Source organism: Aegilops tauschii, chromosome 7, assembly GCF_002575655.3.
Source record: "Aegilops tauschii subsp. strangulata cultivar AL8/78 chromosome 7, Aet v6.0, whole genome shotgun sequence".
In the NCBI taxonomy this organism is placed as follows: Eukaryota; Viridiplantae; Streptophyta; class Magnoliopsida; order Poales; family Poaceae; genus Aegilops; species Aegilops tauschii.
The window spans coordinates 55,124,203-55,147,671 of NC_053041.3; the positions used below are offsets into that span (position 1 = coordinate 55,124,203).

Consider the following 23,469-nt stretch of genomic DNA (forward strand, 5'->3'; position numbering starts at 1 on the left):
CAGTCATAGTTTCCGTTGTGCTTCGCGAAGCCCTGCGGAGATTGTTCTTCACCAACACCGTCACCACGCGGCCGTGCTGCCGGAGCTCATCTACTACTTCGCCTGTCTTGCTGGATCAAGAAGGCGAGGACGTCATCGAGCTGAACGTGTGCTGAACGTGGAGGCGCCATACGTTCGGTACTTGATCGGGACAGATCGTGAAGGTGTACGACTACATCAACCGCGTTGATAAACGCTTCTGCTTTACGATCTTCAAGGGTATGAAGATGCTCTCCCCCTCTCGTTGCTATGCATCTCCTAGATAGATCTTGCGTGAGCATAGGAATTTTTTTGAAATTGCATGCTACGTTTCCCAACAGTGGCACCCGAGCCAGGTCTATGCGTAGATGATATGCACGAGTAGAACACAAAGAGTTGTGGGCAGTGATCGTCATACTACGTACCACCAATGTCTTATTTTGATTCGGCGGTATTGTTGGATGAAGCGGCCCGGACCAACCTTACATGTCCACGTTCATGAGACCGGTTCCACCGACAGACACGCAACTAGTTTTGCATAAAGGTGGCTGGCGGGTGTCCGTTTCTCCAACTTTAGTTGAATCGAATTTGACTGCGGCCAGTCCTTGTTTAAGGTTAAAACAACAAACTTGATAAATCACCATCGTGGTTTTGATGCATATGTAAGAAGGGTTCTTGCTAGAAGCCCGTAGCAGCCACGTAAAACTTGCAACAACAAAGTAGAGGACGTCTAACTTGTTTTTGCAAGGCATGTTGTGATGTGATATGGTCAAGACATGATGTGATATACGTTATTGTACACTAGTAGAAAAGACGGCTTTGGTTCAGGCCGGGTCAGCCCATTAGTCCCGGTTCAGTCCAGAACCGGGACCAATGTGGGCACTGGTCCCGGTTTGTGAGGCCAGGGGCCTGCCGGGCCTCGTGGGGGCATTGGTCCCGGTTCGTCTGGCCCCTATGGTCCCGGTTGGTGGGACGAACCGGGACCAATGGGCCTCGCTCCTGGCCCACCACCATTGGTCCCGGTTGGTGGCTTGAACCGGGACCACAGGCTGCCCTTTAGTCCCGGTTCATGCCACGAACCGGGACCAATGAGGTGCCTATATATACCCCTCGCCCGCGAGCAGAGCACTCCAGTGCTCTGTTTTTCTCTGGCCGACGAGGGGAGGGCTTTGTGGTACTCTAGCTCACCTCCTATGCACATGAGGTGTTCTATGAAATGCCCGAGCCACACTAGTTAAGATTTCTATTAATTTGGTTACTTAATTATCTATTCATGATGTCCTGTAATGGTTTTTGACACACTTAATTATATATAATGCATGCAGATGAACCGGCAATGGATGTACGGTGACAGACACACCTCCGAGTACATTAAGGGCGTGCATGATTTTCTCGAAGTGGCTGAGGCAAACAAGCAGAATGGTTTTATGTGTTGTCCATGCCCTAAATGTGGGAATACGAAGTCTTACTCTAACCGGAAAATCCTTCACACCCACCTGCTTTACAAGGGTTTCATGCCACACTATAATGTTTGGACGAGGCACGGAGAAATAGGGGTTATGATGGAAGACGGCGAAGAAGAAGAGGACGATGACAAATATGTGCCCCCTGAATACGGTGATGCTTTAACGGGGGAAGTTGCTGAAGATCAAGAGGAACCAGACGATGTGCCCAATGATGCTGCAACGGGGGAAGCTGCTGAAGATCAAGAGGAACCAGTGCCCGATGATGATGATCTCCGCCGGGTCGTTGTCGATGCAAGGACGCAATGCGAAAGTCAAAAGGAGAAGCTGAAGTTCGATCGCATGTTAGAGGATCACAAAAAAGGGTTGTACCCCAATTGCGAAGATGGCAACACAAAGCTCGGTACCGTACTGGAATTGCTGTAGTGGAAGGCAGAGAATGCTGTGCCTGACAAAGGATTTGAGAAGCTATTGAAAATATTGAAGAAGAAGCTTCCAAAGGATAACGAATTGCCCGACAGTACATACGCAGCAAAGAAGGTCGTATGCCCTCTAGGATTGGAGGTGCAGAAGATACATGCATGCCCTAATGACTGCATCCTCTACCGCGGTGCGTACAAGGATCTGAACGCATGCCCGGTATGCGGTGCATTGCGGTATAAGATCAGACGAGATGACCCTGGTGATGTTGACGGCGAGCCCCCCGGGAAGAGGGTTCCTGCGAAGGTGATGTGGTATACTCCTATAATACCACGGTTGAAACGTCTGTTCAGAAACGAAGAGCATGCCAAGTTGATGCGATGGCACAGTGAGGACCGTAAGAAAGACGGGAAGTTGAGAGCACCCGCTGACGGGTCGCAGTGGATAAAAATCGAGAGAAAGTACTGGGCTGAGTTTGCAGCTGACCCAAGGAATGTATGGTTTGGTTTAAGCGCGGATGGCATTAATCCTTTCGGGGAGCAGAGCAGCAATCACAGCACCTGGCCCGTGACTCTATGTATGTATAACCTTCCTCCTTGGATGTGCATGAAGCGGAAGTTCATTATGATGCCAGTTCTCATCCAAGGCCCTAAGCAACCCAGCAACAACATTGATGTGTACCTAAGGCCATTAGTTGAAGAACTTTTACAGCTGTGGAATGGAAACGGTGTACGTACGTGGGATGAGCACAAACAGGAGGAATTTAACCTGCACGCTTTGCTGTTTGTAACCATCAAGGATTGGCCCGCTCTCAGTAACCTTTCAGGACAGACAAACAAGGGATACCACGCATGCACGCACTGTTTATATGACACTGAAAGTATATACCTGGACAAATGCAGGAAGAATGTGTACCTGGGCCATCGTCCATTTCTTCCGACCAACCATCAATGTCGAAAGAAAGGCAAGCATTTCAAAGGCGAGGCAGATCACCGGAAGAAGCCCGCCAGGCGTACCGGTGATCACGTACTTGCTATGGTCAATGATTTACACGTAATCTTTGGAAAGGGTCCCGGCGGACTAGCTATTCCGAATGACGCTGAGGGACACGCACCCATGTGGAAGAAGAAATCTATATTTTGGGACCTACCCTACTGGAAAGACCTAGAGGTCCGCTCTTCAATCGACGTGATGCACGTGACGAAGAACCTTTGCGTGAACCTGCTAGGCTTCTAGGGCGTGTATGGGAAGACAAAAGATACACCTGAGGCATGGGAGGACCTGCAACGTTTGCACGAAAAAGACGTCATGCCTCCGAAGTAGTATGAAGGTCCTGCCAGCTACGCTCTTACGAAAGAAGAGAAAGAAATCTTCTTTGAATGCCTGCTCAGTACGAAGGTCCCGACTGGCTTCTCGTCGAATATAAAGGGAATAATAAATATGCCAGAGAAAAAGTTCCAGAACCTAAAGTCTCATGACTGCCACATGATTATGACGCAACTGCTTCCAGTTGCATTGAGGGGGCTTCTACCGGAAAACGTCCGATTAGCCATTGTGAAGCTATGTGCATTCCTCAATGCAATCTCTCAGAAGGTGATCGATCCAGAAATTATACCAAGGCTAAGGAGTTATGTGGCGCAATGTCTTGTCAGTTTCGAGCTTGTGTTCCCACCATCCTTCTTCAGTATCATGACGCACGTCCTAGTTCATCTAGTCGACGAGATTGTCATTCTGGGGCCCGTATTTCTACACAATATGTTACCCTTTGAGAGGTTCATGGGAGTCCTAAAGAAATATGTCCGTAACCGCGCTAGGCCAGAAGGAAGCATCTCCATGGGCCATCAAACAGAGGATGTCATTGGGTTTTGTGTTGACTTCATTCCTGGCCTTAAGAAGATAGGTCTCCCTAAATCGCGGTATGAGGGGAGACTGACTGGAAAAGGCACGCTAGGAGCGGACTCAATAATATGCAGGGACGGGCATTCTTGGTCTCAAGCACACTACACAGTTCTACAGAACTCTACCTTGGTGACCCCGTATGTCGATGAACACAAGAACAATCTGCGCTCCAAACACCCGGAGCAGTGTGACGACTGGATTACATGTGAACACATCAGGACTTTCAGCAGTTGGTTGGAAACACGTCTCAGAGGTGACAACACTGTTTGTGATGAGCTGTACTCGTTGTCCAGGGGACCATCTTTGACTGTATTGACTTACAAAGGATACGAGATAAATGGGAATACATTTTACATGATCGCCCAAGATCAAAAGAGCACCAACCAAAACAGCGGTGTCCGCTTTCATGCAGCAACCGAGAGGGGAAAGGACACATATTATGGTTACATAGTGGACATATGGGAACTAGACTACGGACATGATTTTAAGGTCCCTTTGTTTAAGTGCAAATGGGTCAATCTGTCAGGAGGCGGGGTACAGGTAGACCCATAGTACGGAATGACAACAGTGGATCTGAAAAATCATGGGTACACTGACGAACTGTTCGTCCTAGCCAATGATGTGGCACAGGTTATCTATGTGAAGGACATGTCTACCAAACCGAGAAAAAGAAAAGATAAGGAAGTGAATACATCATACGATGAGCCAAAGCGCCACATAGTTCTTTCAGGAAAAAGGGACATCGTGGGAGTGGAGGGCAAGACAGACATGTCTGAAGATTATGAAAGTTCCATGAAATTCCTCCCTTCAAAGTCAAGGCTGACCCAAGCATCCTGATAAACGATGAAGATTATCCATGGTTACGGTGCAATAAGCAAATGACACAAGCGAAGAAAAAGTGAAGACTTTCTCCCGCAACTATTATGATGATACCATGCCAACTTTGTAACAGACGAGTATGATACCATTGTCCATTTTGTACACGAAGTGCATCCAGTTTTTGCCGTAGCCCTCTCAACTTTCTTGCACATGCTATGTGGATGAAATGATGATACCATGCCAACTTTCAACCTTTTCAGAGTTCATTTGAAATGCTTTTCAATTTCAGGGTCTGATAGCTCAAAATAATCAATAAATGCATGAAAAAGAAGAAATGAAGTCAGAAAGGGTTGAAAATTGATGATGTGGCTTTGAATGGTGCATTTTGAACACACAAAAAGTGAGGAGTTCAAATAAGTTTTAAAAAATAAAATCCCTTTGTAACAGACGAGTTTCCGTATGAAATCCTGATACTTCGAAAGAGATTGTCTGTTTTGTACACGAAGTGCATCCAGCTTTTGCCGTAACCCTCTCAACTTTCTTGCACATGCTATGTGGATGAAATGATGATACCATGCCAACTTTCAACCTTTTCAGAGTTCATTTGAAATGCTTTTCAATTTTAGGGTCTTATAGCTCAAAATAATCAGTAAATGCATGAAAAATGGTGCATGAAAAATAACAAATAAAATAAATAAGTAATTAGAAACAAAATAATATAAACTTTAACAAAATATATAAGTACAAACAAAATAAAATAAACTTTAATAACATAAATAAAATTTATGAAACTAAAATTATCAAAGTATTTTCTGTTCAAAACATTATAAGCAACCTCTAGTATTATTGAAACTAAAATTATATAAAATTGATGCAACTAAAATTATCGAAGTATTTTCTGTTCAAAATCATTGAAAGCAAAAAGAATTTTCATAAAGAACTTTTTTGTTAGAAACTTTAATAGCAAAAAGAATTATCATAAAGTAAAATAAATAAGTAATTAGAAACAAATAAAATAAAATAAATAAGTTTTTTGTTGTAAGTAGAAACAAAACAAAATAAATAAAGCAAAAAAGAAAACAAAAAAAAGGCAAAAAATAAAAAATATGCCACCTACTGGGCCACCTCGGCCTGAATATGACTAGAAACCCATCGATGGGCCAGGATTCAGGCCCGCAGAAGGCCCAGTAGGCCCATCAGGCATAGCAGTGACAATTAGGCCCGTAAGCCTGCAATGGAGAGGAGCTCGAGAGGGGAGTGGCAGTGGGGCTTATAAACCACTGCGCGCCCCTCTCAACTAGCGAGGTGGGACTAAACTTTCGACGCGGGCGCAGCAGCACAAGGCCATTGGTCCCGATTGGTGGCACCAACAGGGACTAAAGGGGCGCATTGGTACTGGTTGGTGGCACTAACCGGTACCAATGCCCCCCCTTGAGTCCCGGTTGGTGCCACCAACCGGGACCAAAGGCCGCCGCTTCCCGCCCTTTGGGCTGCTGAAAAGAGACCTTTGGTCCCGGTTGGTGGCACCAACCGGGACTAAAGGTGGCATTGGTCTCAGTTGCTGCCATGAACCGGTACCAATGCTCTCCGTATATAAGCAGGACTTGTAAATTTTCCAGTTCCATCGAACATTTTCCCCCCGACGACGCCGAGCTCATCGACGCCGCCAGGCTGCCCGTGCTCGCCGTCGCCGCCCCGCGCCCCTGATGCCCGTGCTCGCTGACGCCGCCAGGCTGCCTGTGCTCGCTGTCGCCGCCCGCTCCTCGTCACCGCCCACTCCTCGTCGCCGTCGCCCCGCGCCGTTGCCCTGCCCCAACGCGCCGCCCCGGCCCGTGTCCCTGCCACAAAGCGCCGCCCCGGCCCGCGCGCCCCTACCCCAACGCGCCGCCCTGGCCCGAGCCCCTGCCCCGACGCCGCCCCATGCCCCCGGCCTGCCCCGACCACACGCCGCCGCCACGTTCGGTCCGGCCGCCGGCCTTCCTCTCTGTTTTTGTTCATATATATGATGATTTGTTTTTTGCATTTTTATAAAAATGTATATATGTATGTATGTTCTCTGTGCATATAAAAGTTAAATTTTTAGTACATTTGGGTACATTTTAGGTTAGTTTCATTTTTAGAGAAATTTATATATTTAGCAAAAGAAGGAAGAGAAGGAAGAAGGAAGAAGAAGAAAAAGTTTTATATATGCAAAAGTTACATTTTTAGAAAAGTATTATATATCTAGCTAGGAAGATAATGAAGAAGATGAAAAAGAAGGAGAGGAAAAAGGAAAATAAGAAAAAGAAAAAATAAGAAAAAGAAGAGGAGAAGAAGAAAGGAATAGAGGAGAAGAAGAGAAAATAGAATATTCTATTTTCTCTTCTTCTCCTCTATTCCTTTCTTCTTCTCCTCTTCTTTTTCTTCTTTTTTACTTCAATCTTCTCCTCTATTAATATCTTCATCTCCTCTTTTTATTTCTTCTTCGTCTTCTTATTTTTTATCAGATATGTCGTTGTCGATATACCCCGTGTCCGGATAACTTCAACACGAGGGGGGGGGTTCGACCTACCCCCTCCCCGATAACATTACTTTCCCATGTATGTATGTCGTCGTTGTCGATATAACCCCCTCCCGGATAACATCGACCGTGATAACTTATACCACGGGAGCACCCCCCGACCCTCTCGCTCGACCAAGAATCTCGAGGACACCCAAACCCTAGAAAAAAATGATGTCGGTCTCCTACCCCCTCCCGCCGCGCCCCTACCCTTGAAGCGTTGCCGAGGCCACCCCAAAGTTGCCACTCCCATGAAGAAGCCCAAAGCTAGACCCAAGCCTGAAATTGAGTGCTTCTACTGCAAAGGAAATGGTCACTAAAAGCAGAACTGCCCCAAATACTTGGCGGATAAGAAGGATGGCAAAGTGAACAAAGGTATATATGATATACATGTTATTGATATGTAATTTACTAGTGTTCATAGCAACCCCTGGGTATTTGATACCGGTTTAGTTGCTAAGATTTGTAACTCGAAATAAGAGTTGCAAAATGAACATATACTAGTTAAGGGTGAGGTAACGATGTATGTTGGAAGTGATTCCAAGGTTAATAAAATCACCATCGCACACTCCCTTTACCTTCAGGATTAGAGTTGAACCTAAAATAAATGTTATTTTGTGTTTGCGTTGAGCATGAATATGATTGGGTCATGTTTATTGCAATACGGTTATTCATTGAAGTCAAAGAATAATTGTTATTCTGTTTACATGAATAAAACCTTCTATGGTCATACACTCAATATAAATGGTTTACTGAATCTCGATTGTAGTGATACACATATTCATAATATTGATGCCAAAAGATGCAAAGTTGATTATGATAGTGCAACATATTTGTGGCACTGCCCTTTAGGTCATATTGGTGTAAAGCGCATGAAGAAACTCCATGCGGATGGACTTTTGGAATCACTTGATTATGAATCATTTGATGCTTGCGAACAATGCCTCATGGGAAAGATGACTAAAACTCCGTTCTCCGGAACAATGGATCGAGCCGCTGACTTATTGGAAATAATACATACCGACACTACTAGAAAAAGGCTTACTAGTGGCGCACCAGTTTTGCCTACTAATGGCGCACCACTGGTGCGCCACTAGCATCACGCCACTAGTATCTGGTATACTACTGGCGCACCACTGGTGCGCCATTAGTATATGCCATGGTGCGCCATTAGCATAGGCCACTGGTGCGCCATTAGTATAGGCCACGGTGCGCCATTAGTATTTTTGAATTTTGAAGGCGGGAAAATAGTAGTGGCGCACCGTCTAACCCCCACCGTGCGCCATTGCTATTTTTGAATTTTGAATTTGGATCTGGATTGCGATTTTTTTGCCCATTTTTTGCTTGTTTTTTGCACGATATTATTTCAAATTTTGTTCCTGTTTTTGGATCTTGTATGTTCTTTTGCCGTGTTCTTTTGCCGGAGAGGAGTTCGCCGGAGAGGAGGAGGAGGAGGTCGCCGGAGAGGTGCTCGCCTACATCGCCGGAGAGGAGGAGGAGGTCGCCGGAGAGGAGTTCACCGGAGCATCGGAGAGGAGGAAGGAGAAACCATGAGGGGATGGGAGGAGAGGAGGGAGGAGGAGCTCACCGAAGAGGAGGGAGGAGGAGCTCACCGGAGAGGAGGGAGTAGGAGCTCACCGAAGAGGAGGGAGGAGGAGCTCACCGAAGAGGAGGGAGGAGGAGCTCACCGGAGAGGAGGGAGGAGGAGCTCACCGGAGAGGAGGGAGGAGGAGATGAAGTGAAGGAGAGGTGGAGTGGAGGAGAAGAATGAAGAGGTAAGGAGGAGAGGACACGCCCAGCCATATATACGGCATACTAATGGCGCACCATGGGCAGGTGCGCCATTAGTAACTTTATTTTTATTTTTTTGATTTATTTTGAATTTTGAAGGCGGGAAGATAGTAATGGCGCACCATGGGCAGGTGCGCCATTAGTAAGTTTGATTTTTTTTGAATTTTTTTGCCTCTCCAGATCTTAAAAGCCCCATATCTTTTTTTCTATTAGGTTTTTGAGGATTTTTAAAATGTTTAACGGGGTTCCCCCAGTTAAATTCGGATGTAACTTTTCGAGTAGATGATTTTTCATATAAAAAACTTTTTCATCCGAGTTCGTATGCAAAAGTTATGCCCATTTTAAGAAATTCCAGAGAGATTTTGCAAATAAAGTCAAAATTCATATTTGTTAATTTTCCCAACAACTAGACCACATATCACATGGGAAACTTATTTTATTTTATTTTTTTGACATTTCCATCATTTTCTTTTATTTTTTTTAAAACTGAAATGGCGGTCCACGGGGGAGGGGGGGGTGCATTCGGTGGAATGGGCCAAGTTACTATTGGCGCACCGTGGGGGTGGTGCGCCATTAGTAGTTCAACTAGTAATGACGCACCACCCCAACCGTGCGCCATTAGTAGTTTTTCAAAAAAAATTATTAAAGAAATTTTTTTGAAACAAAATTTGTAACAAAATTACTAATGGCGCACCTGTGAGTGGTGCGCTATTAGTAGTTCAACTAGTAATGGCGCACCGTGGGAGTGGTGCACCATTAGTAGTTGAACTAGTAATGGCGCACGGTCCCACGGTGCGCCATTAGTAGTTTAAAAAATAAAAATAAAAAACATTTAAAAAAAATTAAAACATAATTACTAATGGCGCACCGTGGGATGGTGCGCCATTACTAGTTGAACTACTAATGGCGCACCATCCCACGGTGCGCCATTAGTAGTTTTGAAAAAAAAATTACTAATGGCGCACCGTGGATGTGGTGCGCCATTAGTATTTTCACACTAATGGCGCACCGACACATGGTGCGCCATTAGTATTTAGTAATGGCGCACCACATGTACAGTGCGCCATTAGTGGCCATTCCATCTATAGCCCTTTTCCTAGTAGTGCGATGTATGCGGTCCGATGAGTGTTGAGGCTCGCGGCGGGTATCGTTATTTTCCAACCTTCACAGATGATTTGAGCAGATATGGGTATATCTACTTGATGAAACACAAGTCTGAAACATTTGAAAAGTTCAATGAATTTGAGAGTGAAGTGGAGGATCATCGTAACAAGAAAATAAAAATTTCTACGATCTGATCGTGGAGGCAAATATTTGAGTTACGAGTTTGGCCTTCATTTAAAACAATGTGCAATAGTTTCACAACTCATGCCACCTGGAACACCACAGCGTAATGGTGTGTCCGAACGTCGTAACCGTACTTTATTAGATATGGTGTGATCTATGATGTATCTTACCGATTTACCACCATCATTTTGGGGTTATGCATTAGAGATAGCTGCATTCATATTAAATAGGGCACCGTCTAAATCTGTTGAGACAACACCGTATGAACTGTGGTTTGGCAAGAAACCTAAGATGTCGTTTCTTAAAGTTTGGCGTTGCGATACTTATGTGAAAAAGTTTCAGCCTGATAAGCTCGAACCCAAATTGGAGAAGTGTGTCTTCATAGGATACCCAAAAGAAACTGTTGGGTACACCTTCTACCATAGATCCGAAGGCAAGATCGTTGTTGCTAAAAATGGATCCTTTCTAGATAAGGAGTTTTCTCTCGAAAGAAGTGAGTGGGAGGAAACTAGAAATTGATGAGGTAATTGTACCTTCTCTCGAACTGGAAAGTATCTCATCACAGAAAACCGTTTCAGTGATGCCTACACCATCTAGAGAGGAAGCTAATGATGATGATCATGAAACTTCAGATCAAGTTAGTACTGAACCTCGTTGGTCAACCAGAGCACGATCCGCACCAGAGTGGTACAGTAATCATATTCTGGAAGTCATGTTACAAGACCATGGCGAACCTATGAACTATGACGAAGCTATGATGAGCCCAGATTCTGATAAATGGCTTGAGGCCATCAAATCTGAGATAGGATCCATGTATGAGAACAAAGTGTGGACTTTGGTGGACTTGCCCGATGATCGGCAAGCCATTGAGAATAAATGGATCTTCAAGATGAAGACGAACGCTTATGGTAGTGTTACTATCTATAAAGGTCGACTTGTCGCAAAAGGTTTTTGACAAGTTCAAGGTGTTGAGTAGGATGAGATTTTCTCACTCGTAGTGATGCTTAAGTCTGTCCGAATGATGTTAGCAATTGCCACATTTTATGAAATCTGGCAAATGGATGTCAAAAATGTATTCCTTAATGGATTTATTAAAAAAGAGTTGTACATGATGCAACCAAAAGGTTTTGTCGATCCTAAAGGTGCTAACAAAGTGTGCAAACTCCAGTGATCCATCTATGGACTGGGGTGCAAGCATCTCGGAGTTGGAATATAAGCTTTGATAAGGTGATCAAAACATATGGTTTTATACAGACTTATGGTGAAGCCTGTATTTACAAGAAAATGAGTGGGAGCTATGTAGCATTTCTGATATTATATGTGGATGATATATTATTGATTGGAAATGATATAGAATTTCTGGATAGCATGAAATGATACTTGAATAAAAGTTTTTAAATGAAAGATCTCGGTGAAGCTACTTACTTATTGGGCATTTAGATCTATAGAGATAGATCAAGACGCTTAATAGGACTTTTACAAATAACATACCCTGGCAATTTATTTGAAAAGGTTCAAAATACATCAGTCAAAGAAAGGGTTCTTGTCTGTGTTGCAAAGTGTGAAGTTGAGTAAGACTCAAAACCCGACCACGACAGAAGATAGAGAGAGAATGAAAGACATTCCCTATGCCTCAACCATAGGCTCTATAAAGTATGTCATGTTGTGTAATAGAACTATTGTATACCCTACCATGAGTTTGGCAAGGGGGTATAATAGTGATCTAGGATTAGATCACTGGACAGCGGTCAAAATTATCCCTAAGTACCTAAAGAGGACTAAGGAAATGTTTCTCGGTTATGGAGGTGACAAAGATTTCATAGTAAAGGGTTACTTCGATGCAAGCTTTGACACTGATCCGGATGACTTTGAGTCTCAATCTGGATACATATTGAAAGCGGGAGCAATTAGTTAGAGTAGCTCCGTACAGAGCATTATAGACATAAAAATTTGCAAAATACATATGGATCTGCATGTGGCAGACCCGTTGACTAAACTTCCCTCACAAGCAAAACATGATCACACCTTATGTACTCGTTGGGTGTTAATCCCATGGCGATGTGAACTAGATCATTGACTCTAGTAAACCCTTTGGGTGTTGGTCACATGGCGATGTGAACTATGGGTGCTAATCACATGACGATGTGAATTGGTGTTAAATCACATGGCGATGTGAACTAGATTATTGACTCTGGTGCAAGTGGGAGACTGAAGGAAATATGCCCTAGAGGCAATAATAAAGTTGTTATTTTATATTTACTTACATCATGATAAATGTTTATTATTCATGCTAGAATTGTATTAACCAGAAACTTGATACATGTGTGGATACATAGACAAAACACCGTGTCCCTAGTAAGCCTCTACTAGACTAGCTCGTTAATCGTTAAGTTTCCTAACCATAGACATGTGTTGTAATTTGATGAACGGGATAACATCATTAGGAGAATGATGTGATGGACAAGGCCCATCTGTTAGCTTAGTATATTGATTGTTCAGTTTTATTGCTATTGCTTTCTTCATGTCATATGCGTATTCCTTTGACTATGAGATTATGCAACTCCCGGATACCGGAGGAATACCTTGTGTGCTATCCAACGTCACAACATGACTGGGTGATTATAAAGATGCTCTACAGGTATCTCCGAAGGTGTTTGTTGGGTTGGCATAGATCGAGATTAGGATTTGTCACTCCGAGTATCGGAGAGGTATCTTTGGGCCCTCTCGGTAATGCACATCATAATAAGGCTTGAAAGCAATGTGACTAATGAGTTAGTTACAGGATGATGCATTACGGAATGAGTAAAGAGACTTGCCGGTAACGAGATTGAACTAGGTATGAAGATACCGACGATCGAATCTCGGGCAAGTATCATACCGATAGACAAAGGGAATTACATATGTTGTCACAAGGTTCGACCGATAAAGATCTTCGTAGAATATCTAGGAGCCGATATGGGCATCCAGGTTCCACTATTGGTTATTGACCAGAGAGGTGTCAATGTATGAGTTATGTATGTTGGTGACCGAATGTTGTTGGGAGTCCCGGATGAGATCACGGACATGACGAGGATCTCCACAATGGTCCGAAGGTAAAGAGTGATATATTGGATGATATGGTTCGCCTAAGGGGTGAAGCCCACGGAGCTTTAGGTCGGTGCAAAAGGAGTTTTGCGGAGGCCAGGGGGCCAAATGCCGGAGACCCTGGCGTCTGGCCCTGGGCCAGACGCCGAGGTCCATGGCGTCTGGGCCAGACGCCAAGGACCGTGGCAGCTGATCCTGGAAGTCCGAGAAGGACTCTTTCTTGTGAGCAAAACCGACTTTGGGGAGGCTTTTACTCCAAGTTTCGACCCCAGGGCTCAACATATAAATAGAGGGGCAGGGCTAGCACCTGGAACACATCAAGAATCACCAAGCTGTGTGCCGGCAACCCCGTCCCCTCTAGTTTATCCTCCGTCATAGTTTTCGTTGTGCTTCGCGAAGCCCTTCGGAGATTGTTCTTCACCAACACCGTCACCACGACGTCGTGCTGCCGGAACTCATCTACTACTTCGCACGTCTTGCTGTATCAAGAAGGCGAGGACGTCATCGAGCTGAACGTGTGCTGAACGCGGAGGTGCCGTACGTTCTGTACTTGATCGGGACGGATCGTGAAGGTGTACGACTACATCAACCGCGTTGATAAACGCTTCCGCTTTACGTTCTTCAAAGGTATGAAGATGCTCTCCCTCTCTAGTTGCTATGCATCTCTTAGATAGATCTTGCGTGAGCGTAGGAAATTTTTGGAAATTGCATGCTACGTTTCCCAACACCTAATGACAACCACATCGATTGCGGCTGACAAGGAAGTAAGAAATGTAGTTTTTTGGAATCACAATGATAGATCAAACGCCTCCTTCTACAGTGAAAGTTTGCTCAGTCTACATGGCCAGTCATTCCAGAGGAGACACCTCTTTTGGTCGGCGTTCTCTGTAGTGGCCTATACCATATGGATGAGTCGTCGTAATTGCATGGTTATCTAGAAGGTGTTCTAGCGACATGCTACTGACTCTGCTATGTGGTGGTTGCTTTCTACGTGGAGGGACACAAACTAGCTAGTTTGCACCATGAATTTTCTTCAAATGGTTGGCCACTAAATTTCATCATACCTTTAGAATTTGGCTCCTCCGCATCATGGCCCATGTGTCACTTATTCTTTCTCTTTTGGGCATGTTTGTGTTGTTGACCAATCAGACTTTTTGCTTCTTACATTCGAACTAATACTTGTTGGTATATGAATTTGTTTGGTGCTTTATCTGTGCACAATTGCGAAAGCCTATTCCCTGATCCCCCTTAACCCCATGCAGCCCATTCACATGAGATGCAGTCTCTGCTTCTTGAATATATTGATGACTTGTGTTCATCATCACTAGAGGAACCGGGCATATGCGAACATGATTGCAACTGAATTTATCGGCTATGAATTGTTGATGTGAAGGTGGTCCGGAAGCTTCATTACATTTATAGGCATGTATGGATGTACGCATCTATTGTTGATGTAAAGGTGGTTTGGTGGCTCACTTGGTTGCGTTTATGGCTTGTATGACTGCACACATCTATTGTTGATTTCAATGTACTCCGGTAGCTCACTACGTGTATTTTTCTGCTTGTATGCCTGTATGTGTCTCAGCTTTAGTACATGAGGTACTTCTCTTAGTTTTCGATCCACAAAACTCGCATGCCACAATTGTGACCTCGATTCTCTTGGTGGTCACTCTTGGTCCTCTCGATGCTGGTCATCGCGATACCTTTGATCCCAACCCTCTATTTTTTAGCAAAAAAAAACATTTTCCTCATTTTCCACCTTACAAGATTGTTTGTGCATATAAACTAGAAAAAGTCTGATAGAACCATCAAGATTTGTGACGAACATTACTACCTGAGAAGGAGGATAACCCCCGACCATATTTTTATGAAAAAGAGGATAACCTTCGGCCTCTGGATCAGGACCGTGCATGCAGCCATATTTCATTAAGAATACAAAATCCAGTATCCGACCAACATCGCCCTGGAAATAAAGTGGAAGAAAAAGCCAAGACCGCATACCTCACGAAGTAATTCCATCAAATAGCCACTAATAATATGTTACAAGACGAGAGCAAAACAAAAAATACGCAGCTCCTAGGCTATGCCTTCAAGAATGAATCGCCATACATGCACCGGTGATGGCTAGTCCAACAAAACATTGAACTCTGGATTATCATCTCCAAGGCCAAGCCTCAATCCTCCACCTTCAGGAAGGAGATGATGCAGGCCTGCGTCAGCCAGATTAGAGATCTTGTGTTTCCACCCGATTGCATATGTGCCACCATTCCTTATCCGGGTACGGACGCCTCGATAATCCGATACCTCTGGAGAAGACACCAGAAGACAGGCGCCCCATACCGCCAGTCTCCCGATACTATCTGACCAATCACAACTCCTGCGGCCCAACAATTTGGCCTGAGCGATCCTTCCGAGGGGAGCAGTATAGATTGATTTTAACCTTCGGATCAATGAGAACCAAACGTCCTATATTTACTTGAAGGTGCCGTCAAGGAGCTCAATAACTATTACTCCCTCTGTAAACTAATATAAGAGTGTTTAGATAACTAAAATAGTAATCTAAACACTCTTATATTAGTTTACGGAGGGAGTACTGTAGTAGTTATCCACTGCAACAGGCAGGCCACTACACATTCCCCGCTGGTACCATTTCATGATGCTTTCACTGCTTTTATATGTGTTGCGTGTATGAATGTAACGTAGCTGCCTAGTCCATTTGTTGGGTGGTGATAACGTGTGCTGTATCGATCGTCAATAAAGTGTGTCTACAAACATGCATGTTTGATGGACGGAATAATTGCACGCTATCAGCTTATGCTTTTGAGGAGAGATTTTCAAAAGCAAGTTGCCACTCATTCATCTGCGCGTTTCACCTTTATTCCTTGAGTCCTGTGATGATCTTTGGACCTACGGCTTGTAGGATGGTGGTGGGGTTAGGCCGCGGCTAAGATTAAAGCAGATCGAGACATGTCTTTGTCTCCATCCCCGCCCCCCTACATCATGTAGGTGTTCTTTTCCAAAGGAACTTGTTACGTGCCAAACGGCCCAAGACCTAAAGTGCCAGTGTCTCCATCCACCTATATAAACTCTCAAAGAGCTGTGAAGCTCAAAGCACCATCTAGATTGGACTAGCAAGAATCCATGGCTATGCAAGGCAGAACCGGCATAGCCCTCATAGCGGCGCTCTGCGCCGTGTGCTTGCTGCCAGGTCTGGCCACGGCGCAGCTCCGGGTGGGGTTCTACCAGAAGAGCTGCCCCAACGCCGAGGCGCTTGTCCGGCAGGCTGTGGCGGCCGCCTTCACCAAGGACGCTGGCATCGCCGCCGGCCTCATCCGGCTCCATTTCCATGACTGCTTTGTCAGGGTACGTACCTATCGGCATTTTGAGTGCATGACTGCGTATACATTTCGGATCAATTGTGCCAACGCGTGGCTAGCTCCAACCTCCAGGGGCAAAGAAAATAAGAACACCTGTGGTGTTATACAGCATGTTTGCTAGTAGCAAGACAAACATCTAGCCCTAATTATAGGGGCAGATTTTAATTCCTGAGAAAATTTATCAGTTCACTGGTACACCACGAAAATGTTCTGCCACATCAGCGTGTAAAGTTAATTCGGTGAAAATCATCGTAGGTTTAGCCCTTTTTTTTCATTTGATTAACTAAAGAGAGGTATAGTGTCGTGGTCAGTTATATGATGTGCTCTTTCTTCTTTTTTAGGAACGTTTTTTCTCTTTTTTGAGGATTGAGAATCGGAACCGTTGCTATATATAGGGAGAACTGCAAAGCCATATTTTGCAAAACTGAAAAGCTAAATGTGTTATCTCTGGAGATAAAGGGAAAGTCAAAAGCAGAAAGGCCAAATGTGTTATCGCTCGAGACAAAGGGTAGAAAGTATAAAGCTTAAAAGTACTCCCTCCGTCCCACAATATAAGAGCGTTTTTGACACTAATGTAGTGTCAAAAACGCTCTTATATTGTGGGACGGAGGGAGTAGTAAACTATGAAAGTAGCAGGTGATATATTCCCTGCTGGCCAGCTGTTTTTCTTTCTTGTCAGATAACCCATATTCCCCTGCTGGCCTACTGTTTTTCTCTCTTCCGAGCCAAACCATTCATTGGACAAATCTCAGTGCCCTTTTCAATTGTCTCCCAATCCATGAATTCATGATTACTTTGAATAATTAATTATAATTATCCCTAGTTTTGAACCATGCAAAATCCTTCTTTAGAGCATCTCCAACGATAGCACGCCATCGTTGGTTAGCTATTAGCACATCATATAAATCCTACATGGAGATGGAGGTCTATGTATCCACATAAACATTGTCATATGGTATTTTTGTGTAGTACTATTCGGTTGATGATGTGGAGGCATTTCTGAATATAAATACTAACATACAAACTGTTGAAAATTGTCCTTAAAACAATTGCGGTTAAAACAACAACCGAAGAACCACATGAAACAAAGATATGTAAATGCAAAGGGATAATATATATTCATAGGGTAATATGTAACCAATTAAAATGCACGGCAATTGTCGGGTAATTTCATTGCTTAATGCGTTGATCACGAGTACCTGATGCATATGTAGGCTCCGTAGTGGAAGTAGTAGATCAATACCGAGAGGAGTAACGCAAAGCAGAAAAGGTAAATGTGTTATATCTATCGAGACAAAGGAAAAGCAGAAAGCAGAAAAGATAAATAATAGATAAAGGGAAAGCCAAAAGAAGAAAAGCTAAACTGGGAAACCATGAAAGTAGCAGCGAATATATGCCCTGCTGTTTTCCTGGTCCGGAGGCAACGCATGTTCCCCTCCTCGCCGAACCTTTCGTCAGACGAATCTCAGTGCTCGCATGCCATGCATACAGGCTTGCTTACTTGGTCGCCTTGTATAAAATGATATTGCACATGCATGCATACATGCAACCAATCGATATGTTTGACATGCTTTGCACTTTCGATGATTTTTTTTAATAGATATGATGTTTTGTGCAAAAATAAACAAATTGAAATGCAATTAGAAACGCGAAGAGTACTCAAATGCGAGCTAAAATTACAATGTTCACATGTGAGTGTGTAACTGGCCGAGAGTTAATTAATTTTCATCTTTACTTGATGCAGGGCTGCGACGCCTCAGTTCTGCTGGCCACCAACCCCGGCGGTGGCAGGACAGAACGGGTGGCTCCTCCGAACAACCCCAGCCTCCGCGGCTTCGAGGTGATCGACGCGGCCAAGGCCGCGCTCGAACGGAGCTGTCCCCGCACCGTCTCCTGCGCCGATATCCTCGCCTTCGCGGCGCGCGACAGCATCACCCTCACCGGCAACGTAGTCTACTCTGTCCCCGCCGGCCGCCGCGACGGCAGCATCTCTCGCGAGGAGGACGCCAACAACAACCTGCCCCCGCCGACCTTCACCGCGCAGCAGCTCATCGACCGTTTCAAGAACAAGACCCTCACCGCCGAGGAGATGGTCCTCCTCTCCGGCGCCCACACCGTCGGCCGGTCCTTCTGCTCCTCCTTCGTCGACCGCATCTGGAACGGCAACACGCCCATAGTACGTCCCTCTAGTGAGACACCATATTAGTTTACGTTGGCATGAAACGTGCGTACGTGTGTTGAACTATCATCTATCAGGTGGATGCAGGGCTGAGCCCGTCGTACGCGGCGCAGCTGCGGGTGCTGTGCCCGTCGAACACGTCGCAGGCGACGGCGCCGATCGACCCGGGCTCGCCCAACGTGCTGGACAACAACTACTACAAGCTGCTGCCGCGCGGCATGGGGCTCTTCTTCTCCGACAACCAGCTGCGGGTCGACGGGAACCTGAACGTGCTGGTGAACCGCTTCGCGGGGAACGAGACCCTGTGGAAGGAGCGCTTCGCGACCGCCATGGTGAACATGGGCCGCATCCAGGTGCAGACCGGGAACTGCGGCCAGGTACGGCTTAACTGCAACGTCGTCAACCCGATGTCGTCGTCGGTCAGCCTGGCGGGCTCAGTCGAAGATGATGGCCTCGCTGCCACGAGCTAGCCGAGAATGACGCATCGCCACGAAGTAGCCGAGACTGACGCACACACTTGGTGCACCGGCCGCGTCAGTTTGCCCTCTTTTTCATCGGATTTGCTAATAATCAGTGTTTTACTCGCCGTCGCCCATGTCTTTTTTTTTTTAGAATCATCGTCGCCCATGTCTGCACCGTGCATGTGTGCACTTTTATTTTATTTTACGTCCGAGTTGCCGCATGTGCCGAGTTTGTTTTGTCGCCAATCGGAATGGAACTCTACGCCTTCGTTAATTGTGCCCATTTGAATTGAACAACTCTATAAGTTATACTCTTTCCATTCCACTGTATAATTAGTTATGTAAGTGGTCAACAATACTATGCAATTTTGACTGAGTGTTATTTTTTGATAATTTGCAATTATAATTAACCAAACTCTCCACCTAAGAGCAATTTTAGAAGATTTGCCATGTCGGCCCGATCACTACAATAACCATCAATAATGGAATTTTGGCTGAAAATGCCACTCTAGCAGAGCCGTCATCCCGCCCTCAGTTGCCATAAAATTTAGAGCGCGCTCCATATACGAGACGCAAGACTACATGTTTAGTAGTAGTTGTGGGGGGTATGTGGAGCGAGCTCCACACACGAAACGTAAGACTCCATATCTGGTAGTTGTGTGGGGTATTTAGGGCGCACTCCACCCGGAAAATGGATTGACGTGACGAACATTTCACCTTCCCATTGCTCCTCCAGCCAGCCCCGCCATTTCCCTTCACTGGCCATAGCGTCGTCGCTCACCGCTTCATGCTACCCCCATTCCTCACCAATGACACCATGGTCGCCTCCGATCTCGTTGTTTTGGAGTCAAATCTGACAAGTTGAATGGTCATGTCTCATGCGCCTGTGATGGCCGTCCTTGATCCTGTCGGCGAAGAGTCCCGGCCGGGCATGGCTATGTCGTCGTGGGAAGGCCGCGGCCTTCGCCCCCCTCGCCCACCCCTGGGGCCGAAGTGGTCCTCGACGAAGGAACCGGAGAAGAAGGAATGAAAGAGGGTCACTGGTTGCCCTCGCCCCTCCTCTCTTCCTCCCTCCGCCGGAAAAACGAAGGCAGCCTCAAGTCATGTGCTAGATCAACAATGGCTATGAGGTGAATAAAAGGCACATTTACCTTGTATTATTGGGTTTTTGTTCGATAGAATGTGAGGTGGCACGCAAAATTCTGTTCAAACGTGCAATGTTTGTGATAATTTTTAGAATTTGGACGAATCGACCCCCAACGACAAATTATTTCTCAATAGTGTGATTGGTGATTCCGTGACGAACGATGTAAACCACAAGATAAAATCATTGACACTTTTTGAACATTAGTCCATCAACGATATGGAATTTGATCAATTTAATGCCAGCGCCTCGTCAAAGAAAGAAGGCAATGTGGGGAAGGCAAGGCGGGCTCCGTCCAAGAGGAGGGCCTCGTGGCCACGAGCTAGCCGAGATGCACACACGTGGTGCACCGATGGAGTCCATGTGTTCTCCCCGCCGGCCAGTTTTTGTTCGGATTTGCTATAATTATGATTTTTTTACGCGTCATCATCAGTGTCAGCATGCATATGTGTGCTTTTATTTATTTTACCTATATATACGTACTCCTTCCTGGAAGTACCATACTTCCAGTTGTGCCAAGTTTCTTGTTTTGCCAATCGGAATGAATCTCTACTCAATTGTGCCCATTTGAATTGAACAACTTCCATATAGTCTAGACGGTCAACATTTGGTGCACCGATCAACTCACTTGGTGTACCGTCCAAGAGGAGGGCCTCGTCGCCACGAGCTAGCCGAGACTGACGCACACACTTGGTGCGCCGATCGAGTCAGCATGGTGTCCGCCCTCTTTTTCCCCGGATTTGCTAATAATCAGTTTTTTTTACTCGTCGTCCCCTATGTGAGCATGCATGTGTGCGGTTTTGTTGTCTAGTTTTGTTATGTACTACTTCCCGCATATGCCATGTTTGTTTTCTCGCCCTGAGTTCAAGCATGAATTGGTAGCGAGCGGTGTTGCTCAGCTGTTTGGTTAATGGAATAAATATGGTTCCATCTAAAAGAACAAGTTTGTTTTGTCGCCAATCGGAATGAAACTCTAGGCGACGGTTGTGCCCATTTGAATTGAACAACGCTCATATACTCTACACGGTCAACAATACACAATTTTGACTGAGTGTAATTTTCAGTTATAATTGACCAGACTCTGCCCCTAAGGGTGCACACAATCCAACTTTCAATAATAAACACGTGCCAATGCTCCTTATCGTCTACAGACCTACTCATCACTGAAGCCCTAACTATGCAAGATGGAATTCATTCGGTGAATGGTCACGAATAACGACATCACACACTATGAACTCTTCGCCGGGCTTTGGCAGGACCGCCATAGCAATAGGCCGGTTGCCTCTTTTTCAAATGTTGAGAAGGCTTAGTGTTGGGTTTTCTAGTGTCTTATTGTTGAACAGTCCATTGGGTGTTGTAGAAATGCCAGCCAGGTAAGGGCAACATATACTCTTGGTGAAATGATGGATGTCGTGACTTTGTGATGTGACACATAAACAAAGTTGGGGCGGCACCCTGTGCCCATCGAGCACCATTTTCTTTGCTGTTGCGCCACAACCACTTGTAGGGATGACGCAAACGACGAATCTCGCAAGGACTAGCCCTAGAACCCTTGGGCATGAAAAAGATGAAAAAGTTATTGGGCCGAGGAGAGAATTCGCGAAAAGGATTGTTGAAATTGAAGAGAGGTAGAGAGAGCCCCTTGGACGTCGCTTTGGATCCCATTGTTTAGTATGTCCATGAAAAATTACAAAATGTACTTGGAGACCTCCAAATGTCCTCGCTACACTCTTCCTGGAACCCTCTTGCTTTTGGGCAAATTGATATTTTTTGTTACCTTCTAGCTGGGAGATGGTCTTGCCGAAGGTCGTCCATGAAGGATAGATACCATTAACAAGATAGTAATGCATGATAGAGCCATGCCCATTAATGGCAGAGCTGCAATCTCGAGCTCTGCCCCCATAAAGTCCTACAAAAAATGGACAACGCTGGAGCACATTGATGTCATTTTGAGACCTTGGCATGCAAAAAAAGTTGTCAAATACACATCTCCACTGGCACTACATGCAATTGAGGGACACAAACATACATGGAAAGTCCCGATTCTCCAAGTGCGAAAGCTGAGCTTTGGCCCCAACATTTGTTTCTCCCAAGCACACTTTTTTCTAAAGGCATTCACCATCACCGTGGAAAATCTGACCATTGCTTCAAGGCATATGGTCTCAGATATATGAATGTACTCATCAACTAAATGTATGACTCAACCATTTACAAGCATCCTCATAATATAAAAGTGAATTCTTGAGAGAAGCGAAACCAAGTACCTAACACAATCTCTCTTCGGCATGAAGTAATCATCATATGCATTCACACCCTCCACAGTGCGCAAGAACAATGGCTGCACAACCGGAAGTGACACCGAAAGATGCCCTCGTGATATAACGACTTAGCTGCAAAATAGTCTTTCATAGATCAACGTGGCCCATTGCCCTATGCCGATAAAAATTTGGTGTCTCAGTGTTGAACCCTTGAAGTGAATATCATGCTCCTCTTCCTTCTCCATTTCATTGGGAATACTCTTAGCATTGCCAATTCATCGTCTGAATCATCGCCCGATAACGGCGATTTGATGAACTCATTGTAAAAGTAATCATCACCCTAATCCATCATCTTTCCTACACAATTGAACAACAAGGTTTGTCACCAAAATGGCATATATACGATGTTCAGTGACATTCACCTTACACTTTTAGCAGAATTTGGTCAAGCCTTTCAGGAGGTAATCATGGATAACCTGATGGAACTATTACATATATTGCATTGTGGTGACCTTAGAAATCCTAACAACGTCAGCGTAATCCTTCCATGAAAAGAGAAAACGTCAACCAAATCCTCTTGGCGTTCTGGACACAGGAGGATGTTGTTGGCACTGTTAGGATTCCGCGCTTTGGTACAATGATATTAGTCTCGATAGTATATAGATAAACATCTCGTATGATTGTTGCAAATGAGTGAGAAGCGAAGAGACTGCAAACACTTCCTCCTCAA

General features: G+C 45.0%; 1 protein-coding gene across 1 annotated transcript; it reads left to right on the forward strand.

Annotated features, from left to right (window-relative positions):
- The first annotated feature begins 16,353 nt into the window (after positions 1-16,353).
- LOC109755856 (peroxidase 1) lies at positions 16,354-19,611 on the forward strand. The gene is made up of 3 exons (XM_020314738.4): positions 16,354-16,683; positions 18,442-18,873; positions 18,954-19,611. The coding sequence occupies exons 1-3, from the start codon at positions 16,462-16,464 to the stop codon at positions 19,344-19,346; spliced, it is 1,047 nt and encodes a 348-aa protein (XP_020170327.1). The 5' UTR covers positions 16,354-16,461; the 3' UTR covers positions 19,347-19,611.
- Positions 19,612-23,469: the final 3,858 nt, after the last annotated feature.

Excerpts from the sequence above, each read along its gene's own strand:
- LOC109755856 (XM_020314738.4), top strand. The coding sequence starts at position 16,462 with ATGGCTATGCAAGGCAGAACCGGCATAGCCCTCATAGCGGCGCTCTGC. Across the intron at positions 16,684-18,441 it reads TCCATGACTGCTTTGTCAGG|GGCTGCGACGCCTCAGTTCT; the intron begins GTACGTACCTAT and ends TACTTGATGCAG. Across the intron at positions 18,874-18,953 it reads GGAACGGCAACACGCCCATA|GTGGATGCAGGGCTGAGCCC; the intron begins GTACGTCCCTCT and ends ATCATCTATCAG.